Source organism: Rutilus rutilus, assembly GCF_951802725.1.
Source record: "Rutilus rutilus genome assembly, chromosome: 23".
NCBI classification, from domain to species: domain Eukaryota; kingdom Metazoa; phylum Chordata; class Actinopteri; order Cypriniformes; family Leuciscidae; genus Rutilus; species Rutilus rutilus.
In genome coordinates this window covers 13,161,983-13,186,288 of record NC_140233.1, presented here as the reverse complement: position 1 = coordinate 13,186,288, position 24,306 = coordinate 13,161,983, and the positions used below count along the sequence as shown (strand labels likewise).

General features: G+C 38.7%; 1 protein-coding gene across 1 annotated transcript in view; it reads right to left on the bottom strand.

Annotated features, from left to right (window-relative positions):
* Nucleotides 1-558: 558 nt before the first annotated feature.
* Nucleotides 559-24,306, bottom strand: part of kdm7ab (lysine (K)-specific demethylase 7Ab) — a 29,489-nt gene continuing 5,741 nt past the window's right edge. The window contains exons 2-20 of the mRNA XM_084397852.1: nt 18,659-18,744; nt 18,275-18,392; nt 17,343-17,503; nt 14,438-14,579; nt 14,133-14,319; nt 13,495-13,657; nt 10,397-10,484; nt 10,065-10,171; nt 9,860-9,951; nt 9,362-9,448; nt 8,659-8,919; nt 8,450-8,574; nt 8,010-8,191; nt 7,371-7,468; nt 7,133-7,290; nt 6,872-7,020; nt 6,706-6,764; nt 5,702-5,969; nt 559-3,159 (exon numbers count right to left, since the gene is read on the bottom strand). Coding sequence (XP_084253978.1) covers nt 3,071-3,159; nt 5,702-5,969; nt 6,706-6,764; nt 6,872-7,020; nt 7,133-7,290; nt 7,371-7,468; nt 8,010-8,191; nt 8,450-8,574; nt 8,659-8,919; nt 9,362-9,448; nt 9,860-9,951; nt 10,065-10,171; nt 10,397-10,484; nt 13,495-13,657; nt 14,133-14,319; nt 14,438-14,579; nt 17,343-17,503; nt 18,275-18,392; nt 18,659-18,744 — 2,620 coding nt within the window. The 3' untranslated portion in view covers nt 559-3,070. The remainder of the gene's footprint in view (nt 3,160-5,701; nt 5,970-6,705; nt 6,765-6,871; nt 7,021-7,132; nt 7,291-7,370; nt 7,469-8,009; nt 8,192-8,449; nt 8,575-8,658; nt 8,920-9,361; nt 9,449-9,859; nt 9,952-10,064; nt 10,172-10,396; nt 10,485-13,494; nt 13,658-14,132; nt 14,320-14,437; nt 14,580-17,342; nt 17,504-18,274; nt 18,393-18,658; nt 18,745-24,306) is intronic.

Sequence of the window (24,306 nt, the reverse complement as noted above, 5' to 3'; positions counted from 1 at the left end):
GTGATGATGTGGGGCTATTTTAATTCCAAAGGCCAAGGGAACTTTATCAGGATGAACTTTATTTAGTATCCTAAATTTAAAAAAAAAAAAATACTTAAAAATAAAAATCTGCCTGCCTCTATGGGAATTTAACATAGGGGTGTACTCACTTATGCACCATGTATTTTAAGGAAGAACATTTATTTATTTACGATACATTATTCATTCACAAAGAAAATTGGTGTCCTTAAAGGTTGGATTTTTCCTAATTTTTTTAATTAAGGCATTAAGTTCAATTTCCAAAATATGATTTTTTATTCCTCTTTTTAGTCAACTTTAGCATGGGTGTATTCACTTATGCATTGCACTGTATGTATGTATGTGTGTATAATTATATGGTGTGATTTGTAAATGTAACAAAAAAACAAAAACAAAAAAAAATTACAAAAGACAACTTTACAGTTCTAATCCATTTTAAGGACCCAAATAATGCGATCAATATCAGTTTTGATAATCTCATGCAGCTGGTTAGCAATGTGAGCGCGAATCAACGTTAACAAAACACCCAGAAACATCATATTCATTCGTAAAACTTTTTAATATGTACAGGCCACATTGTAAATCTGAAAATCTCAATTTAAAGAGACTTAGCTGTGGATTACAGTGTCACAAAATATTAAACAAAATTATACAACCATATAAAAACTTTCAAACAGTTGACTGCATTGAAAATGAGAAGGGACACACACCATAAACAAACAAGTAATTGATTGCAAGACCAGAAAATGGAAAACACAACCGAGAATGCCAAATAAATACTGTACAAGTACTGCATGGTACAAACCCTGCCTGCAGGCCAGCAAGTTATCAAGCACATTTAGATAATCATCGTGTTGAAGAAAACAGCAACAATAAAAATAAAAAAAAAACTCAAAACAGTGTAGTGTAACATAGGGCAGGACGTGGTTAGTGCAGTGCGGCATTTTTTGATAGACACAGAAGCTCCTCCAATCCCCCAAACTGCACTTTGGCCCAAATCCTGGTCAGACAAATAGCACCATAACAAACTAGGGGAAAAACAACAGGTGCTACATTAATGGCATTGTGGTTTTATCTTCTAATGAATCAAAACACAATGCTTGAGCGCCGTAGTCCACAATAAACCATCATAAAAACATCGGAAGATGACGTACAGTAGCAATACTGCGCTGGTTGTAATCACCTGTTCAATTCGGTCCAGCTTTGGGTTGACTGAAGCACTTAGAATAATTTGTCAGAAAAACAGTCCATATGTGAGCCCTGAGCTGCTGTACTTGCACCTCAGCAAGTCAATGAAATCCATCAGAAAAGTTCCTGGAAGCTTCTGGAATGTGTGTTATTGCCTGAAGAGCTTTGTAGATTATGTTGAAGTTGCTGTGAATGTTTTAAACAAAATGGGAATATAAAAGGAGGAGATTTTCTTTCATGGGGATACTCAGAGAAATGTTCATATAAGATTAGATAAAACCAGCTGTTTTTGCTGTCGGGACACCACAATTGAAAGCAAGACCTGACTTTTATAATTACATTATTTGGCATTCATCAAAGGGAATCCAAAACCTTGAGCGTGAACAATTACCTGAGGTCTTTCACACAGAACCAGAGTAAACTACCTCCAAATCACACACATATCTTACAAAACGCCAGGCTATCGTCATATTTCGATAGACGTTGTTGGTACAATTGCAAAAAAATTCTCTCTGTTAAGACTTATTTTACAAAAATAAATACTCTTTTCGTTTCTTTGTAAAAAGACGTGTAGCCAAATACATCTCAACGTAAAAAAGGTAAACATTCTCCCGCGCTCCGTGGCCGTCTTAAACGTCTCGTTTTCTCACTATACACAGCACCAGTTCAAACAGTGTTTCAATGCTTTAGAAATTGATGAGGCAGCTGAACTTTATACTTCTGGAAACAAAAACACATCTCTGAAACCAGATCTTTAGAATAACAGTAAAAACCAGCCAGATAACAGGAGGTGGCATTACTGATTCAGTTCGGATTTAAAAAAAAGAAAAAAGACTTTAACATAATGGGACTGTATTGGGCAGGTTTTTTGATTAAATATTGGCTTCCTATTTCACAACACATTTTGTTCTTACCCACAATGCAATACAAATACAGCTGAAATTTTGAAAAATGGCTGAGCTTGTGCACAAATGTCTGTACGGCCACAAATATCGAAACAGGTTTCAAAACAGATGCATATTAAGACCCTAAAGAACAGCAAATCTCCCTAAATGCTTAGTGAAATAAATTGTTCTCTTTCATCAGTAATAAATATGTAATTTACTAACAGTATAGAAAAAAAGAAAAAAGAAAAATCAAGCACCAACATAAAAAAAAAAGGAATAAATTAAGGGAAAATGTGTTGTCACGTGTCCCATTTAAATGATAGCTTCAAACAGTCTCCGGATGCCCACTAGGTGGCAACAGAGGAGCAAATATAGTTAAACTACCCCCCACTACTTAGCTTGTGATACAAAATATGCTAATATGAATACAAATGCTGACAAAAATACATTTTTTTTCTTTCATTTCTCTTAAAACTTGAGAACATTTTGATTGACAGGTCAGGTAGTTCAAGCGATCAACCTTGGGGAATTTTGTCTTTAGGCAGTAATGCAAATTTTCTTTGCTAGGAAAAGTCGGTTGCAATCACAAAATGAGAAAAAAAAAAGAAAAGCACCTTTACGAAATCAGTTCATCACTCAATTGCCGCCTTGTTTAAGGCGTACATCATTGAAGTGAAGTGGTTTTAGTTGTGGGAAGCAGCCTGGCAGCATGCTAGTCTTTGCTTTCAGCTTCGAAAACCTGATTTTGATGCAATCGTTGAGAGTTTTCTGTCGTATTTCCTTTCTGTCACATTGATCATTTGGATGTATTTTAGCAAAACTAGGAAACCATGTTGGGCAAAGCACTTTTTCAGATCATTCTGAAGCTTCAGGGTTGATTGGTAGCCAATACAATGTTTATGACCAAATGTGTTGAACCGAACACACTTTATACCCTGTCACCTTTAACATGCAGACTCAGCATCCCATCACTAGTACTACACAAAGAAGGGGTTGTGTCTGCTCAATTTGAGAATCTTTCCCAGTCGTTGCTTAGCTGTAGCCATGCCTTTCTTAGGACGTTTACCTACAAGAAAGAGAAAAGAAAAATAATTATTAAATTATTAAATATATGTTATTAAGCTGACTGCAATCATTGCACACGTGAGTCTTCTGTAATAAAGCAAGGCAGCCCTGAGATGAATAGAAAAACTACTTTGTACATAAATAAAATAAAACCTTTTGCAAATATAAATAAAATGCAAATAAACAAACAACAGGACAGATAGAAAAAACTGAAAAAAGTTTTTCAGGTACAGTAGCCTAGTTTCATTTAACATGTCTTAAGAAATACTACAGAAATTGAATAATCAAATGTAAAAATAAAACACTGTATAGTCTTCACTGTCTGAATTAAATATAAATTGATTCATAATCAAGATACAAAAGTGATTCAGTCAAAAGCAGTGAGTGATTTTCAGATTTTTTTTATTAACATCATTGGCTACAGTTTATTAGGCTGCTGTCCATTTAAGAACTAATGCATGGATTTAATATACTGATACATATCCGATTTGCTCCCAACTGTTTACGTTCACGTAGGACATAACAGACTGTTTTTGTGAATATACTTCACACGATGTGCATTTTGACCATTCAAGCACATTAAAGCTGTGAAAGAGAACTGCATTCAGGATCGCATGCATCTGTGCTCGAGCTTCAGGCAGCTGTGTGTGTCTGTTAGCGCGAGCACCACCTTTTTCGTGGCTTATTGTGGTTAAAGGGATAGTTCACTTTGAAATTAATTTTTGGTATGTTTTAGCTTACCTCAAAGGCATCCAAGATGTAGGTGTCTTTTTTTCCGGAGTAGTTTCAATTTTGATATTTTTAGGTCAAACCGTTCTTGTCTGTCAGTCATATAATGCAGGTCTGTGGTCACTGTCTCAAAACAGCATGCACAAAGTCCAAATTAAACAATTCCCCATCGTCCAAATTAAACAATTCCCCATCGTAAGTACACATTGATGGCTTAAGACACGAAACGAGCGGTTTGTGTGAGAAAACGAACAGTATTTATATAGTTTTTGTCCTCTTGTAAACACACACACCCAAATGATCAGAGGACGCGGGTGCTTCGGTCTGCGCAAGCGCCGGAAAGCGCCGGAAAAGGTCAGAGGGCGCGGGCGCTTCGATCTGCGCAAGCGCCGGAAATGTTCTCTCGCGCGTGTACGTCACTCATTGTTTACACAGAACAGAGATTGTAGGTAAGACGGCTAATCGAAATGGTTCTAATTTGCGCTTATCCAGGATGTTTAAACCGACGTAAAAGAAAACAATTTCGTATGCTCGCGCGAACTCATCCGGGAGTGGTGAGTTTTCACGAATTCCCAATTTATAATCCTTCCCTCTTGAAGTTCTGGTTGATCGCTCTTCGGCTGGATATCAACACACCCATAAACGTACTAAAGTTGAGGAGGGTCTGCAGCGATCATTTTTCCCCTGATGATTTTATAAACCAAGGAGAGGATCGCATAGTACTGACATCATCAGCTGTGCCTATGGTGTTTTCTCATCCAACGGAGGTATGTGAACAACGTCTTTGTATTTGTAAAGCTGGCATTACATGAAATGAGCAATACAATGTATTTCTGCACCATATATTTGGTAAGAATGGTTTTACATGAGAGAGTTATAAGATATGTTATAAGAAGAGAAGATATGTGTAGCCTATACTAAGCAGCTGCTAGTCAAACCAATGTGAAACTATGTGTACTACTCATAAGGGTGCAGTCAATGATACTACTACTACTACTAGCCTAATAATAATAATAATAGTAATAGACAGTGTGGATTCATGTTCGTGTAGCTCTACTTAACAGAGTGCCTTGGTGCATACATCGGACTAAAAGATGTTTAAATCTCTGTGTAAACAATGAGTGACGTACACGCGCGAGAGATAATTTCTGGCGCTTTCCGGCGCTTGCGCAGATCGAAGCGCCCGCGCCCTCTGACCTTTTCCGGCGCTTGCGCAGACCGAAGCACCCGCGTCCTCTGATCATTTGGGTGTGTGTGTTTACAAGAGGACAAAAACTATATAAATACTGTTCGTTTTCTCACACAAACCGCTCGTTTCGTGTCTTAAGCCATCAATGTGTACTTACGATGGGGAATTGTTTAATTTGGACGATGGGGAATTGTTTAATTTGGACTTTGTGCATGCTGTTTTGAGACAGTGACCATAGACCTGCATTATATGACTGACAGACAAGAACGGTTTGACCTAAAAATATCAAAATTGAAACTACTCCGGAAAAAAAGACACCTACATCTTGGATGCCTTTGAGGTAAGCTAAAACATACCAAAAATTAATTTCAAAGTGAACTATCCCTTTAATAACACTCTAACGAGTCAATAACTTTGTAGTGCAGCAAAGTTTAGGAAATGCAACACTTTAGAATATCGATTTTTCAAATTTGAGAATCGATGAGAATCGGCAGAAGATAGAATTGCGATTCATATGTGAATAGATTTTTTCCCCACTCCTACTAACTAAGTAAATGCATACAAAACCGGAAGTAAAAAGACTTACTGATATGTTTAATGTGCAGAGAAAATGGTAAAGGCGTACCTTTGGTGGCCTGATTGCTGATTGGTGGGGGATTTGAGGCAGGCCTCTTGGACGGGTGCAGGGGCGGCGACAGGGATGTCTCACAGTATTGGTAGCCCAATGTAAGGCTTTCCCCATGGGCTGGGGAGTGTGTGCGACTGCTCCACGCCTCACTGCTGCTGTTGCTGCCACTGCCCTGGCTGTCCATGAAGTTCTTGTGTTCCTGGATCCTATGCATGAGTTTGGCCTGACATCCTCCTTCTGAATGCTCACGCTCCCGGAATCCCTCCTAAAAAAAAAAAAAAAAGATTGAAACGGTGGCCACATTTATGTGCCCTCTATTTTGAATAAATGCATAAATTAGTATCAAATAAAATATTATTTTTGTTAATTTCTCAAATTAAAACAAATTTTCATTTATGCAAATATATACAGTCTTTGTTAAAGCATTATAAGCCACAAGCAAAACCAATTAGCTACCAGGTAAATCACAACATTACAAACTTTGATTTGAAGCAAAAACGTATTTGCAAATTGGACAAAAAGACAAAAGGTACAAGACTGGGTAACTAACGGCTTTAGTGAGGGAAAAACTACAATCCCATGTAGCCCTGCGAATGACAATCGGAATAAAACTATGGTGAAATATTACACTATCCATTTTATGTTGTTGATTACACCTACAGAAAACACTATTTTAAGTTAACTGCAAAATATATATTGATTGGTGGAACTCTCTGACTGGTGGACTTTTTTACAACATCATGGGTAATGTAGTTTTCACCACGAATTCCGCTTTAAACACGATTATTTAAAAAATAAGGTTAAATGATGACAACAGATGGCTTAAACAAAGGCATATACCCTTGATTAACAACCCCAGAGTTCACAATAGGTCTGTTTTTAAAGGTTTAATTACAGTTTTTACTTCTGGAACATGACTGATACACTCTAAACAGTATGCCAGATTAAGATTGGGTTTACAGACTTATGCAAATATTTAATAAAACTCATTGAGAAGTTACCTGTGAAGAATTGCTGTCTGAATCCTGGTTCTCCTCTCCTGACGCAATCTCCTTTTTACCTGAGAATTGAAAGAGAGTCCATGCAATATTTATCAAAACAACAATACGTTATAGGGGAAATAAAGCAGCTGTTCAGCGATTAAAAAAAACTCTCATGAAGTCTTACTGTAGTCAGGGGAGTGATGGTTGCTTCGGGACCACCAGGATTCCTGTGAACTGCTGGGATCTTCTGATTGGTGAGAATACAACAGCCCTGCCATAGACAGCATTCCCTGGATAGCATCCTCTTCTTTGCTTGGCGAGGTAGCAGACTCACTGCAAATGTGATTTGAGATCTAGTTTTACACACGCACAACCCTAAAATCTTCCCCAGCATTTTGTCGTCTTGTGACAATGTCAGGCATCTAAAAACCCTATCAGCTCTCACCTTTTAAGACATTTCTCAAAACGGTCAAGTCTTTGCCTGGACTCCTTGTAGTAGCCGGAGCAACTTTTGGCCTCGTTTTGATCGTCTCCACTCCTAATCTTTTCATCCTCCTCTTCCTCTGAAGAGCTTTCAGATTCCTCCTCAGAGCAGTTCTTTTTCTGCATGGATAAGAAAAGCAGATTAAACCTAAACTTGGACTTTATGCTCTTCCTGTGCATGAAGGGAAATGGCAACATACCCGTGTAGTGAACTCCGCTTCTGATTCAGAGTCTGATGAGATGTCTGAATGTACCGTTTCTCTGTTCCTGAGATCTGAATTCTCTTGTTTACTAAGATCTGTGGAAGACATAGCTCCTTATTACCGGCAGGGACAAAAATATCAATGAGATTTCGTGCACTAGCTGAGAGAATAAGTAATACGAGCTGTTTTAACATGGCTGATGCTTGTGATTAGAGCTAGGCTTATTATCGTTAACTAAATCTAACACTTTTAAAAACATTTCTGTCAATTTAAATAAAGCTGAAATAAAATACAATATAAATATTATTTGAAAAAGTGGCAATAAACTGAAATAAGTTTAAGTTGATGCATTAAAAAAAAAAAGTAATAAAAAATAATAAACCTAAATATAAAAAATAAAAAAGACAAAGCACATAATTGCTAAAATTAAAATAAAAAAAACATTAAAACCGATAATACAACAAATATATTATTATAACATTAATAAGCTAATTCAAATAACACTAATTAGAGCACACAAAATTGCTTGAAGAAAAGCAATTATCTACACAATATTTACTAAAATATATTTGAAACCTTTTTCCACAAGAATTTAGAATAAAATTGCAGGGTTGAATTTGAAACTTTTGCGGGTACCTGTAAAGGATGTCACTTCTCTGGCAACATGATGATGCTTATCCTCACTCATTCGAATATCCACTTCCTGTTCCTCCTCTTTAGGTACTAGTTTAATCTTGAGTGAATCCCTCTTCACATCTCTGAAGTCCTCCTCTTCCTTTATCCCAGGTCTTTTTTCAGCAACATGCTGCCTGTTATCTCTGTGTGGACAATCAGAGGGGGAAAAAGGATTTGAAGGTGTTCCCAATATTTTATGACCAAAAAAAGCCAAAATAGGACAAGAAAAACATTGCAACTGCAAGTAGAGTGCTAAAATGACTATTACCTTACATAATCCTTCTAAATTTAACACCATCATGAAGGCCAGCATGAGTCATTTGTATTTGGTAATGTGGTTATTTTAAGTGCTACAATTAGTGACTAATGTTTGATAATCATCATAGGTTAATGTGGGTTACCTGACTATACGTCCATTGCACAATACCAGTCGCAAGTCAGTGTCCAAACTCCGCTCTGCCATTGCAGCTGAGGCCGTAGAGACCTTGTTGAACTTGCCGTTGACCTTCTGGTTAAAAGTGGCATCCTGAAAGACAATTGTTCAGGACAATTATTCCCTATAGATAGATTAGCCTGAATGGCATTTATGGTATTCATAAATCCCAATTACCTCCTCATAAGGACCCATCTCAAGTCTCTTTAAAACTTCTTGTGTGTGCTGTTCGAAGAGGTCAAGGATGGAAGGAACTTTAGGGTTGTGAGAATGATGATGGTGGTGATGATGATGGTGGTGGTGGTGGTGGTCGTCACGAAGACGTCTGGCGTTCCTGCGCGCGTGAGACCCTCTCTCGTGTGCTGACCGCGTGGAAGGACACACAGAGCTTCCTTGAAATTTCATTGGCTTGCTTCCACAATTCCCATTCTGATACTCCTTGAGTGTTTAAAACAGCATTGTGAGATCAAATACAACAACTCAAGTTCAAACAACTCAAACTGAAGAAGACGGCACAAACTCAAATTGTCTTTTAAAAGGTATTTATTCTTGCAAGAAGGTCCTGCCGGGGTCGCACTTGTTTCACAGACTGTACGTTGTGACTTCTGTGTGGCAACTGGGCCTTCTTGCAAGAATAAATACCTTTTAAAAGACAATTTGACTCAGAAATGTCTGTTACGCAGTGATGAATGTTTAATGAATATTTTTTGCCACAACAAGACCATTTTACACTTTACATTTTAGGTTTACTTAAAATGCACACATGTAGATCAGGAGAATCGAAATCCAACCCAAACCCCCCCCCAAGCAAGCTCAGTTTTCAGACCTCTGTATTTCTAAAAGCCTGTGTATGGCCATGGTTTCAAGCCGTCTGGCTTACCTCAAGGTACTGGATTTCCTTAGTGAGCATTTTAATGAGATGGTTGGGCCTGATATGGTCAGGGACCTCGCTGGCTGGCTCTGTGACCTGGGCAAATGGGCACACATGGTAGACAATAAGGGGTTTGTGTCACAGAACAAACCTCAGGTTCTTACCCAGTACCACTGACACCAGATATCGACCCTTTTGGGAAGCCCCTTGCCCTCATTATTTAATCAGGGATTACAATGTACAATGGGATGATTGCAGGTGGTTTTAGATTTAAGTTGTTTTAAGGGTGATTTCACACTAGCACTTTTGGTGCGCACCCGGGTTCAATTGACATCAGATTTTGGTTGGTTTAAAAGACGTAAACGCTGTTTTCCGAACTCGGGTGCGCACCTGCGAACCGTACCCAGAGTCTGCATAAAAAGGGTAGTCTGGGGTACGGTTCGCTGCTGACATGACAGAATTGATATCACGATGCAGTTTCTTGTGTGGTAAGACAATTTCCTTCACCTCTCTCTTTAGCCAGTTCCTCAGTGCAGTTATCAAAGCTTTCACTCCCTTGATCAGGTATTCTGGAGGCAGGCAGTTATCTTCTCGTGATTCTGACGACAGACAATAAACAGACAATTAGGATGGACACCAGGGAACGGAGTGGCAGCACGCCAATGATTTAAGTGCCCTGTATTGACATGCTGAGTGATTTAAGACGGAGTACCTTTGAGAGTCTCCAGCAGATTCTTTGCTACAAACCAGCAAATGGCCTCAAAATAAGGAAACTTAAAGAGGTCTGGAGTCTTCAGACGCCGCTCCATCTCATAGCACCTAATATGAGGACATAAGTAGTTACACTTGAGCCACAACACGTACACAACTCAGAAACCAATATGCTGATATGAAAAACACAAAAATATTAGACAATGTAATCAATGGAACAAAGAGATGTATATCTGCAAAATGTATTGGTCAACTTTTAAGAGACACCATCAAGACAAACAGAAGCAACAGCACTCCAATTCTGAATTCTGAAGAGTGAAAGCACTCGCTCACCTGAGCTGCATGCCTATGTTGAGGTTGTGGAGGAAGTTCCCACCGAAAGCCATGCAATCCTGAGAGGTGAGAACTGCATGGATCCATCCTGCAAGAGAGGTCAAGAGTGTGTCAACAGCTGACTGACAGATGCAGACACATTCAGACATCTGGTCTGAACTGCAGCTGTCCCTTTCTAGCCAACAGTAAGCCGTTCATATCCGGTGTGCGGCAAAGCTGGAGAGACCAATTTCACAAAATCCACTGATATGTCCCTCTAAGGTCAAACTTTACCAACATGCTCCTTCAACAAACAGTGTAAATGCAGTAAATGTACAGGACTTTAAATGGCAAGCAAAAGTTCACATACGTTTGCTGGGTGGGCCATGATTATACGGCTAACTGAGATCTTCTGAGGTGAATCAAACCCCCAGAGTGTTTCAAAACCACTGCAGACTGCAGAGCCCAGCAAACAACCAGTCTGTCAACTACATCCACGACTTCCTGTCTACGCTTCAACATATAGGCCACATGCGAAGTGTGGGAAAGCATAAATATACATCAGATTCAGAGGCAGAGCCCCGACAATGAGCAACTTTCATATCGTAGCTTTTGAAGGACTTTTGAAGTCTGTCTCACAGCAGGGGGATGTGAAAGTTTTAAACCGGTCTGCTAGTGCCATCAACACAGCTGGGAACCAGATTCATTTAAGACCATGTATTCTCATGACCTGCTCATTTTGAGTGTGGTTTCATAAAATGTTCAGATTTACGATGCCACCCATATACACCCTATCATTTGACTTCATATATAATACGAAGTCATGATGACGATACACTAGATGTTTGTATTGTAACTCAAAAAAGACTGTGGAGCTTCACTAATGAACAATGTACTGAATAAGATGTGTCGCTAAGATTCATGTGTCTCTCTGGGTGGTAAGAGTGGCTGCTCATTCCTGCTACATCTGAACCTGAAACGAAAAACACAAATCAGCCCTGGCCTTCCTGTGGAACCACCATTAAAAGACAGCTGCTCAACAGTAAGTGGAATACCAGTTCCTCTTGCTCCAACATTCGTGTGTCCATAATAAACCCTCAGACAAACATAAGACTTCATTTTTCTCCTTCAATGTGAAAGGATTAGTTTTTGTCAGTTCAATGCAGCATTTGCACAAAAGTTGATTATCAAAGATGGGTCGATACCAACATGCTACTACAGTTTCCACATGAGCACCTGTACAACAATTTATAGATAATCATGTCAGAAGATGCTAATCGATAAGTTGAATAAAACTAACTCCACAACAACTACATAAAATAAACAATTAACCATTCAGAAACGTTGCAACTTCTTCCGGAGTCTCTTCATCTGTGTCCCAGTTCATTCCCCAGTTTTGTTTGTTGCAGAGTATCTGAAGCATGATAGGTAAAGGCTCTGCCCTCTTCTGGAAAAGGGGTGGGGAGGATCAGCTTTTTCGGATTTAAAGGAGTAGCTCACTTTAAAATGAAAATTACCCCATGATTTACTCACCCTCAAGCCATCCTAGTTGTATATGACTTTCGTCTTTCAGACAAATACAATCGGGAGTTATATTAACAAATGTCCTGGCTCTTCCGAGCTTTAGAATGGCAGTGAATTGCAACCAACAGATTGAAGCTCAAAGTGCATCCATCCATTATAAACAAACTCCACATGGCTCCAGGGGGTTAATAAAGGCCTTCTGAAGCAAAGCGATGAGTTTTGTGTAAGAAAAATATTTATATTTAACACGTTACAAAGTAAAAATTCTAGCTTCCGGCCAAACGCAGTCTACTTGCGCCTAATGCGCAACTTATGAAGCGTAGTGCGTCATGGCGTAGAGTAAATATCAGCAGTACGTCGCATTACTCACATAAGTTGCGCTTTACACTTAAGTCAAATCTGTATGTTCGTCTGGCCGGAAGGTAGTTATTTTACTTAATAAAGTTTGAAATATTAATATTTTTCTTACACAAACTCATCGCTTTGCTTCTGAAGGCCTTTATTAACCCCCCAGAGCAGTGTGGAGTTTGTTTATGATGGATGGATGGATGTAGCCTGACTACGTCAGACTTCTTGCTTCCGCTCAATTTCATTTCGCTTCTGTACTCAGTCTGAGACAGCGTAATAGCTTTCTGTTTTCCTCCGGCCTGAAAACAGCCGGCCAATCAACGAACAGAGGGCGGGCTGAGAGCCGTGACGTAGACGCTGATTGTACCGTGGATGCGTAGATTTACTTCACATAATCTGCAAAAGTCGTTCACAGCCATGTTCACTCCGGTATTTCGCTCGATGGTTTTGTTTTCGCATCATACTACATGTGTTTACAGTGGAAGTTAGATGCGGCTGAGCATGCGCATAACACACGCCATAACCAAACGTTATGTGATTGGCTTACGGGAACCAATCATTTTAAACTTCAGACAAGCGTCTCCCCGCGAGAAAGAAAACGCTTTTCAATTATGCCATGCCAGACTCTGTCTACGAAGCAAAGCGAAGTAGCAGAGTTTGGTATTACCAGGCTAGGATGGATGCACTTTGAGCTTCAATCTGTTGGTTGCAATTCACTGCCATTCTAAAGCTCGGAAGCGTCAGGGCGTTTATTAATATAACTCCGATTGTATTCGTCTGAAAGAAGAAAGTCATATACACCTAGGATGGCTTGAGTGAGTAAATCATAGGGTAATTTTCATCTTAAAGTGAACTACTCCTTTAAAGGTACACACATGAAAATGACGTGCTTTTGCTCACACCCAAATAGGGGGAAATTGGACATGCTAGAATGAATGATCTGTTCAGTATTTTGAGCTGAAACTTCACAGACACATTCTGGGAACACCAGAGACTTATATTACATATTGTAAAAAGGGGCATAATAGGTCCCCTTTAAAGTACCTTAGGATGACCTAATTATGTAAAAAAAACACTTACACCTCAAAGATACTGTATAATATAATTTATTGCGGAACCTCAAAAAAAAAGGCAATTAATTTCAATTATGCTTTTGTATTTTATTTGAAAAGAATCATAAAAAATAAAATAAATAAATGAATAAATAAATCAAACTGATGTGCCCAAAAATAAATAATAATGCTAACCTGTTGGAATCAGAAGTGTTGTTCCCTGCCGCACCACACACTTGTAGCACTTGTCCACTTTCTCCCCAAAGAACACTTCGCTCTGGTTCGGGGATGAGCTCCACTCCTCGTATAGTGCAAGGTTGGCCGGGGTCGGCTTTATCAAGTAAAAGATCTTCTCCCCCTACAGGTAAGGCAATTAATAAGTCATTGATCATCACTCATTTTAGTTGTCGTCATATAATTCAGAAAATTGGTTTTGAAAAATCTTTAAAAAGTTTGTGGTCAGTAAGATTTTTAGTTTTTGAAAGAGGTATCTTATGTGCAACAAGGCTGCATTTATTTGATCAAAAATACAGTAAAAAGAGTAATATTGTGACATTATTACAATTTAAAATAACTTTTTTCCCACCCTGTAAATATATATAATATTTAATACAGTTTAATTGTAATGTAAATGTAATTCATTCCTGTGATGGCAAATCAGAATTTTCAGCATCATTACTCCAGTCTTTAGTGTTACATGATCCTTCAGAAATCATTGTAATGTGCTGATTTACTGTTCAAGAAACATTCATTTGGTGGAACCGGTGATATATTTATTTTGTTCAGGAATCTCTAATGAATAGAAAGATCAAAGGTTTGTGATGCAAACTTACCCACAGGACGTGGTACCACACAGATGTGCCTCCAAAATCAATATGGAAGTCGGTATAGCTTTCCCTCACACCCATTAAACAGTACTTCTGCACAAACGGCTTGGGAAAGTAAGAATCATCAGGCCAGTAGTTCTCCACCCAAGACATCTTCTGAGCGATATCGGGGACCGCCACCAGCTCTGACATCCTGAGTGCAAGACATTCAAGTTGTCATCTAAATATATGTTTTTTTTCTGCACTCAGAAAAGGCAACTTTGTGTTATCTGTCAGTAATTGCAAATTAGTCGCTTTCAAACAATACTAACTTGGTGTCTGAAAACTCCAGACTGATGACGTTCAGGACTTTCGGCCGCTGAGGGCTGTAGTAATACTTCACAAAGGCGCTCAGTTTCATCTTGCTGTCCGCTTGCCTGGCCACATCGATGACATCAATCACTTTGTCACCTCCTATAAGCAAAGGGAGCAAATTGAGTGATGTGCATGAGTGGGCATCAAAGGAACAGACTACTACAACAAATATCATTACCCAAACAAACTCAACGGGGATAAATTGCAATAATCAACATCATTAAATGGCCATAAATCATATTTTAAATGACCATCATGTCAAATGACCAGACTCTTAGTACTAAAAAGTTTCCCATTGTCCTCAAATAAGGCCATCTCTCCACCGAAGCTACAATGAAAGATCTTATTTGATGTTTCTTAACAAGAAATCAGCTGATGTTTATAACTGTGAGAAAGACAAATGGCAGGCAGAACATCAAAACCAACCAGAAAGCTGCTGGGAAAAACCTCAAACACTGAGCAGGACAGCTGGTGCTTGTGTACACAAACGGCACCCTAGTGTACCAAGCCAGAAGGAAACTCATCCTACAAAGTAGACTATGAAGAGATCCTTTACTGCTGTTCTGGGATCATGACTTGCAAACACTGCCAATAAAAATGTCTATTGGATCCTTTATGGTTCCAAATCCACAATGGTGCTAACAACAAATATGGGTTAGATTAAAAAAAATATATATTACAGGAACTCCAAGCGACAAGACAGTAATATGCGTTTATATGTGCATAATTTAAAACATTTATGCCATTAATTACCCCTTTTAACCAGTAACAACAAACATTTTTATAGTTATGGAGACATAAAATGTACCCAAAGCAGTGTGGGACAAAAGCGGCTTTCACAAAAGCAGGCGTAGAGTGCGGTTCTTCATTACAAGCAAATGGCAATGGGGGAAAAACCCACAATGTTCGATTTCGCTGGCTAGGGAGCCATGCAAGCAAGCTGCCCACTGAAGTAACTGAATTAGCTGGGCAGCTATCCTGTCAGAAGTGCATTAAAGACAAAAGCTAGAGCTTTTAGTGCATTGCCCCAGACATAACGTCACTGCAGTTAACTTGAACATCCATCAAGCAATTCAACTATATACATAGATTTTTGGCTGGCATAGCGTCAGTCTACAGATTTCCTCACACTTCTCAAATTTAACGGTTTTAGCTTTATGCTACGAATGCTAAAAAGCACATCACAATCTCTTGCACATAGACCAGAAAAGAATGGTAAGTGTTCGTTTTATATATACACACTACACAGCAATATTAGTGATAATTTTGAAGGGCTGAAATCATTGAGTGAAACAGTGAAATTAGCACTTAATCCGGTGAACTGTTATTTTATGCGCCCAACCAAGTTTAGACTGCTGCCTTCTTGCCTTGCAGTATTATCAGGCAATGATTTTGCATTTGATGGAACGGTTTAATGATCTAGAATAAAGCGGGCTTTGGTGACAACTAAGCGAATATTTAATTACTATAATAGTAATTTCTTGCTAGAAATAACATTAAAAATCAAAAACATACATTTACGCACAAACTGACCACCAACCACAACTTTCAGATGCCATATTTATTTTTATAGCTCAACGGTCACACAGGATTGAGGGATATCATAGGCAGCAAAGGATACATCTATGCTGCCTTCAAAAATGACAGGAAGTGAGGCTAACATTGGATTCGGATGTGCCTTGATGCCTTCCTTCCTTAGAATGCATCCTCCGAAGGCAGCATTTTTAGCTTTTGAATGCCGCCGACAAGTCAGCAAAGTGGACGCACATCACCATGACCAAAAATGACGCTAGAGTAGCAATATTTTGTCAAATTTGTCCAGCTGGTTACCAAAAAACTACGGTTTAATAGATCACCTGAATACACAGCACCCCGAACAGCATAAAAAGTTAAATTACCTTAATTTAATTACCAAAATGTTATTATTGGTTCTAGTTTTCAAATGAAAACGTTAACGTGTCGCACCTATCGACGGTCATTGCTAAAATCTCCTTGCTTAGAAAAGGTTGAAGAGCTGATCAAATAAACAAGCATCACTGACATTTCACACAAATTCCCCATCATGCATCTCAACAGCTCATTTTGCCAGCAAACCAACATTTGCAGGAACAGGAGCGAAAACGTCAACAATTAGCATGTGTTTGCAGAGGAAATGCAAATGCAACTGCAAATTTGGACCAAATTTGTTGGGTCACAACACACTACAAATCAAATTCTTCAGTGTGAACTGGAAGTAAATGAGGCGAACATCCGGAGATCTGTGGAAAAGAAACTTAGCAGGCTGGTAAAGGGCTAAAACATTAGCAGTGGCCTGACAGACACCAGAAGGTGTGGCAGTAGCCTCACAGTAAGTGCAATATAATCACACTTTCATTCCCAGTGGGCCACAGGCACCCCTACAGGACCCAAATGGAGCAGCTGATCGCTGTGTGTATCATGATAACAATATGTTATCACAAATGTGAGAGGTAGAGGAGTGAGCTGTAACCTAAACTTTACGGACAAAGCTCAGTGGGAAAGATATAACGTCTGTGTAATCGGACACTATAAAGACCAGACTCTCAATGAGATGAGGCCTTCTAGGCTGGTGTAAGGTACACCACTTTTATCTACACAATTACTTCATTATGGGTTGATTAATGTTTGCTAAAAGGTTAGACCCATTTGACTCACCTAAGATTAACATCTGATCCCCGCAGTGGATGGACTGTAATGCAACTCCATTACATGAAGACAACTCTTAATGGAATTAATATTTAAACCCATGAAGCGCTGCTGCTCAGTGCTATGATGTGGAGCACAATGGGTAAAGGTGGAAGAAAAAGCGTGAAGAGGATGATAGTACCTCATCTCCCTCCTTACCAACGTAGCGCTCTACATCCTTGACGGAGAAATCCGGCGAAGGTAATTGGAGACCAAGCCCTTCCATTTTGGTTACAACGATGGGATAGCGGAAGCCATGTCTCTCCAGATACCTCTGGGTGACCTGACCGCCCTGCATTTGCTGCAAGATCTCATCTCCACTGCAGAATAAAACAGGATAATTACTGAATAGAGAGCGGGTGTGAGTAACATGAAGTATAAACTATTCAGACAAAAATTTAAACAGTTTGGTATATTAAAAAAATGTGTTGTTCACTGAAAATCTTGAATATGCTAAAGCTGTTCATGAGAAAAGTATTAATGTCTAATGCATGAATTTGGTCTACATGTACAATATACACAGTTAAAAGTTTAAAGAAATTGATACTTTTATTACGCAAGAACGCATTAAATTGATCAAAAGTGACAGGATAGGAATTTATAAGAAATTTTTATTGATCAGCAAATCAGCATATTAAAATTATTTCTGAAGGATCATGTGACACTAATATATTTAAAAATGTAATTTTATCATTCAAAGTGGACAATTTTTTTTAAATATTATTTCACAATATTGTTTTAACTGTATTTTTAATCAAATAAATGCAGCCACGGTGAGCATAAGAGAGTTTTGAACAGGAGTGTGATTTTATAGTGCTTTTGCAAGCTTAGTGAAGCTTGTCATTAAATTATATGGAAAAGAGCGACCAGCACAGTCTTTAAAGTATCCTTTTTTTGAGGGGGAACTATTACTTTAGCTGAAGTGCTGACTTGTAATCTACAATAAAACTTTTCAAGCCACTGCCACAATGAGTGGTCTTCAAAGAAGTGCATTGGCTGTGCCCATGTGAATCGTGTGGCATCATGGGTGGCACCAAGCGCTGGAGTGCTTTGTCGTGACTGTGTTGGCGTCCCACAATTGGCACACATACCTAGGGAAGGTCCTGCCCTGCAGCTCCCGCACAAACACAGAGGTGCCAGCCTGCACTGGCTTACTGCCGTCATCTGGCTCGGTGTAGTCGTGTCTGTGCCAGTTGCTCCGCTTCTTCACTGTAAAATCAGGCAGAGAGAACTCAATACGTCTGGCCTCGGAACAATAATCGCAGTCATTACTGTACTACCACAATGCCATAACATGCTTGTTGATTACAGTGACCAGACATGAACAGCATCCTCTTAAACCAGTTAATGTCTCCATCAGATAATTAGGTTGGTGACATATTCCAAACACAAAAATGAAAAATCTATGGATTTATTTCAATTTACTGGTAAGGGTGAACCAATAGGGTCTAACAGTCAAAAAAGTGAATACATACTCAGGGAGTGTCCGTGGTGGACGTCACAGTTGGGACAGTGGTAAACGTCAATGTCCACAGCATGGTGCTCTTCTACCTCAACACAGCTGCAAGGAAACAAACATAAACTAATTCATTCTTTGAATGTACAAAATTGTTTTCTGGGGATACTGTATGTGCAAGTTAAGTTAAAGGGATACTCCACTTTTTTGGAAATAGGCTCATTTTACAACTCCCCCAGAGTTAAACAGTTGAGTTTTACCGTTTTCGAATCCATTCAGCCGATCTCCGGGTCTGGCGGTACCACTTTTAGCATAGCTTAGCATAGATCATTGAATCGGACAAGACCATTAGCATCTCTCTCAAAAAAATGACCAAAGAGTTTCGATATTTTTCCTATTTAAAACTTCACTCTTTTGTAGTTACATCGTGTATGTCGTAATGATATGATGCAGCGCCTGAAAATAGTCCCCAGCTCAGTAACTTCCAACGTGACCGGGACTAAGTTTGTCTAACCTATTAGACCTATTTTCAGGCGCTGCGTCATATCATTACGCCTGCTGGACTCATGGTACGGCAGCAAAGTTTCTTGATTTTTACGCAGGAATGAGAGTATAGTTCCTAGCCATATCAGCCTAGAAAATCGCAACTTTTCATTTTCCGTCGGTCTTAGTACACAATGTAACTACAGAGGAGTCAAGTTTTAAATAGGAAAAATATCGAAACTCTTTGGTCATTTTTTTGAGAGAGATGCTAATGGTCTTGTCCGATTCAATGATCTATGCTAAGCTATGCTAAAAGTGGTACCGTCAGACCCGGAGATCGGCTGAATGGATTCGAAAACGGTAAAACTCAATTGTTTAACTCTGGGGGAGTTGTAAAATGAGCCTATTTCCAAAAAAAGTGGAGTATCCCTTTAATGCAAGTTAAGCCAAAATCAATATGCAGCCATAGTCCTCCAAACAGCTATGCAAAATGCAAGAACAGTATACTACTATTCAAAAGTTTGGCATCAGTAAGATTTTTTTAAGGCTGTGTTCATTTGATCAACGTACAACAAAAGCACTGATATTGTGAAATACTATTACAATTTAAAATAACTGTTTTCTATTTTTATATATTTGTGATTTATTCCTGTGATGGTAAAGCTGAATTTCCATTATTTCATTATTCCATAAAAAAAAAATAGTTTTAAGCATATTAGCAATAGCTAATTTTCATGATTTCTAATAACGCAATGATTACCCAGTTTTAGCCAGTGGAATTACTTTGAGGAAGGAGGACAGGATCTTGTATGACACTCTTGCTATATAACAATATGCAAACTGACTCGCACTTGCAGATGGAGCTTATTAAACATGTGCTCGGTAGCTTTGCCAACAGGCATCTTATCGCTCAAAACCCCTTTGCCCCACTTCTTAATTTTTCCACTTCCAGCCGCACACTCCAATTAGCTTAAAGGCATGTTGTTTCACAGGAAGTCATTTGACAAGCTAGCTCTTGGCATCGTGTGGAGATTCATTAGCCAGGCAGGTAATAAGGCCTTGCACACTTCTCTGGCTCAGGTTTTGCTCGATGTTGCCAAAGAAAGCAATTTCGCCAACTCCTTGGTTTGAGTGTTACGTTACCCAGAGTGAAGTGCTCCAAACAATGAGGGCTTCACGTGGAGAACGCTAGACTAGCTGGAAGTAACCTGAAAAAGTCTGACACTGCAATATAACAAACAATCTGCATGTGGTGCACCATGGCTTTTAAAACAAACCTAGTAGCCTTGATTAGCAAGCTCGATGAATCCCAAAGATTTAACAGATTCTGCAGTGACCGGAGAGTAACACCAGACTGGGTCATCTACGGTCGATTATGTTTAACCCCAGACGAGCCCAGCTCCAGATCTGAGGTTACATTTGGTTGGGCTCCAGGGCACGAGACATGAGGTGAACGGGGGAGGGGAGTATGTTTATGTTGGAAACCAGTGTGGGAAACAGTGGCATTTGAGTGGCAATGGTGGTGTCCACATCAAAAGATTGAAATTAGCCTTCCTACTGGGAAAATTTGGGTTTTATTGTTTTTTTCTCACATTATTAACAACATTAGCTGCCAGACAAAACAAAGTTACAGTCCTATTAAAACATGACATGTTTTCAGTGCTTTTTCTTGTTTTTTAGTTTCAAATGATTTATGTATCATTTAAAGTTGTGAAGGAATTGGGTCAGATGATTGTTGTTCAGGAAACTTATTAGTGAAATCCTCTACGCTTTTAGCACAATATGATTTCTGGCTTAGTGTTTATTGTATCCTTTTTCCTTATTTTAGGTAATGTAAACAAATGTGTACTGTTTAAGTGAAATGTGACACTTCTTTAGCTCTGATTGGCGGCTGTTGCAGCAATATGTTGGTCATACAATAAAATAAAATAAAGCATAATTTATTCTAATGATTGTGTTCTGTTTTTGAAATAGGTTTATAAATCCTTCCAAAATAATCTCGAGTAAATGGAATAAAAATAAATAAATAAAAAAATCTGACATCATTTAGCCTAGTCACCTTCATGTCGTTTCAAATCTGTAGAAAATATAATATAATTTTTTTTTTTTTCCTGTGGAATAGAAAAAGACATTTGGAAGAATGTTTACATCACACAAAAAGCTATCGAATCCCATTTGCACGTCTGGATCACGTTCGATTACATGAAAGTACCAATAGCGTTTGGATTAACCGAACAGGATGCTCACCAGCTTGGTTTGGAGTGGCATGAGGGGACGTTTTATAAAATGAAAATGAAGGATCAGTTGGAAGCGAGTGTACCACGTCAACATCTACATACGTTTTTTCCTCAAAGGAGCCAGGACAAACAAAAAGCTAGCTTCCACTGCAAATGCCAGCCAAGAACTTTCCTTCCCTCGGTTTCCTTCAGACTCTCACACTCGTGAGGACCAAAAAGGACATGCAGGAAGTGACTCATGGAGATCATTACATCACACCGCCTCAGTTCTTGACCTACTGTTGGACGACACACTGGCTCTCTCCTCAAATCCGTGAGAAAGGTTGACTCCTACTCTATCTGAATAATATGTGGTGAAGAACACTGTGTCACTAAAACAGATTTGACTCAGGAGTTTTTGAGCCACGATAACAGATGCTAAAACATTCATCTGTTGCCAAGCAAGATGGGAGAAAAGAACAGCACTGGGAGGGAGAAAAAAACAAAAAAAGACTGCTTGAGTTCTGAATCTGAATGAGTTCAGGCCACAAGAGAGCTTACATCACAAGAGACTGGTGGGTTGCTAGCGTAACAAGAAGATTCAGGCAGAAAGAGAGCATGATGCAACAGCCAAAGAAAATATGAAGTGCAATATTATTGGCAGGTTTCTGCTATGGAGAGTTAAATGATGAAATAATGGTGATGAAATAATCAAGGGTTGCTGTCAAATACTCACATAAAAACAAGTCATTGATTACTTAAAAGCATTTTGAAATAAGTTAAAAAATAATGAGTATGTGACAGAGTATGTGCTATTGTTTTTTTGAAGTCTTGATGTTTTTAATCAATGCTTGTTGTTTATTTCTATAATAAATATGAATCAACATATGCATAAACAAACAGTAACACTTTACAACAGTTCAAATTCGTTACCATTAATTAATAAATCAGGTATCATGAACTAACAATTGACTAGTTTTATGGCATTTATTAATATAGTTTACCATATATATAGTATCTAAATTATTCTGAATTACATAGAAACATATTTGAAAAGGGGACCAGCAGAAAAAGCTCAAAAAATAAAATCAAAGATAGCAGACAAGACAAGAGAAACGTTTATATTTAAAATTCATTCGTTTTTCATTCATATTTTACCCAATATTTGTGTGCATATTGCATTATTTGCATGCCAAATGAGTCAAATATGATGTCCTAGATGGCAGCTTGCCATGAAGCTAATACGTTTTTTTCTTTCCTTTAATTCTGGTTTGGAAATATCTGAGAATAAATCCATCATTCAGCTTTGGGTTCCACTATTAGAGATTCCCTGTTAACACAGATGAGCAAGCCAACAACCATAATATCGCCACAAACAAATTCCACAAAGCCTCATGAGACTTGCTAAACCGCGCACTTTTCATCCTCCGGTGGCTGGCTTAGTGTGAAATATGATAATAGCATTAAAGTATGAGAGATGCAGTATTGGACTTGTTTGTTTCAGTGCTATTTTATTCATTTAAATATTACCAGGCTATTGCATTTACTCATTGCCAAGGCTTACGCTGTTGCACTGGTATTGCATGTTGTTTTGTGAGGAGTGGGGGGGGATCCTCACGGGAAACAGAATGTCACTGCATCTGTCCAAATCTTTTGTCTAAATAGGACGCATGTCACAACAAAAACAACATTAACATTGGGATAATGTTCTAGATGGCCATACTGGATGATCCTTTGACTAAAAGCTTATTGACTGGAGAAATTACAACACAAACAAGACTCTGGGCTCCATTCCATCAATATAATAAATCTGGGTTGTCCGTGTCTGGAAGGAATAGCCTTTAAGCCCTAAAAAGATGTTGGGATTTGGACTCAAAAGACATGAGAGCGCACTGAGCAGCCACGGTTGAAGAACGTTCAGACAACAGACGTTCCTCACTGAGCTCTTTTGACCTGCCATTTAGCCTGAATGGAGATAGTCATTACTCAGTGGAAGTCAGGAGATGGAACAAGTCTAGGCAAACAAAAAAAAAGGATGTGGCCATTTTTCTCAATGCCACGTTTTTAGAGAAGTACCCATGGGCCCCCAATGAGAGTGCAATACATTTCTGATGGTTGCTGAGATAATGGGTGAGGACTGGTTTCTTGTGGCTTGTCAGGACTAATGTAGATCCTAGCAAGGGATTTAGTAGAAGAACGATGGAAGATACTTGAAGGCTCCTTTGAAGGAGTCATCATAAGTGCATAAACCCAACACAACCAATGAGATCTCCTGAAGGCTTAACCAATCGTTCACCTAGACTGCAAGCAGATGAAAAGAGTCTCCATGGTGATGGCAAGTTCACAGGCAGAATTCACAGTATGTAAGCCATAGATCCCATTATGCTCTCAGAATCCCACTTTGTACTATGGTTTGAGCCTGAGGCCTCCTTGCTTACTAAAGCATGCATGAAAATGTGGAGAATTTCAAGGAATATGTCTATTCAGTCCATCACAACTGTTCTTGATTTGTGCTACTAAGGAATTAGGGATGGGAATCAAGGAATTTAACCATTCAGAATTTTCCAATTTTCCACTTAATGCTTCTTAAAGGGATAGTCCACCCCAAAAATGAATATTTTGTCATAATTTACTCACCCTCATGCTGTTCCAAACCAGTACGACTTTCCTTCTTCTGAAGAACACAAAATAAGTTATTTTGAAAGACATTGGGACCCAAACCACATTGGAGCCCATTGAAAAAAATATCTTCTTTTGTGTTCCACAGAAGCAAGAGTTACACAGTATTTTTTTCAGTGAAGAAAGAATAGATACAATTTAGAATAAATTAAATTAAATTTCCATCTAGTTATTTCTAGTCTAATTTCCTTCTCATTCAGTGATCCTTCACACACCCTCATCTTTGCTGATTTCCTTTCTCCGGTGGATCACAAATGCAACGTATAGCATAATATCTGAGATTTTTCTA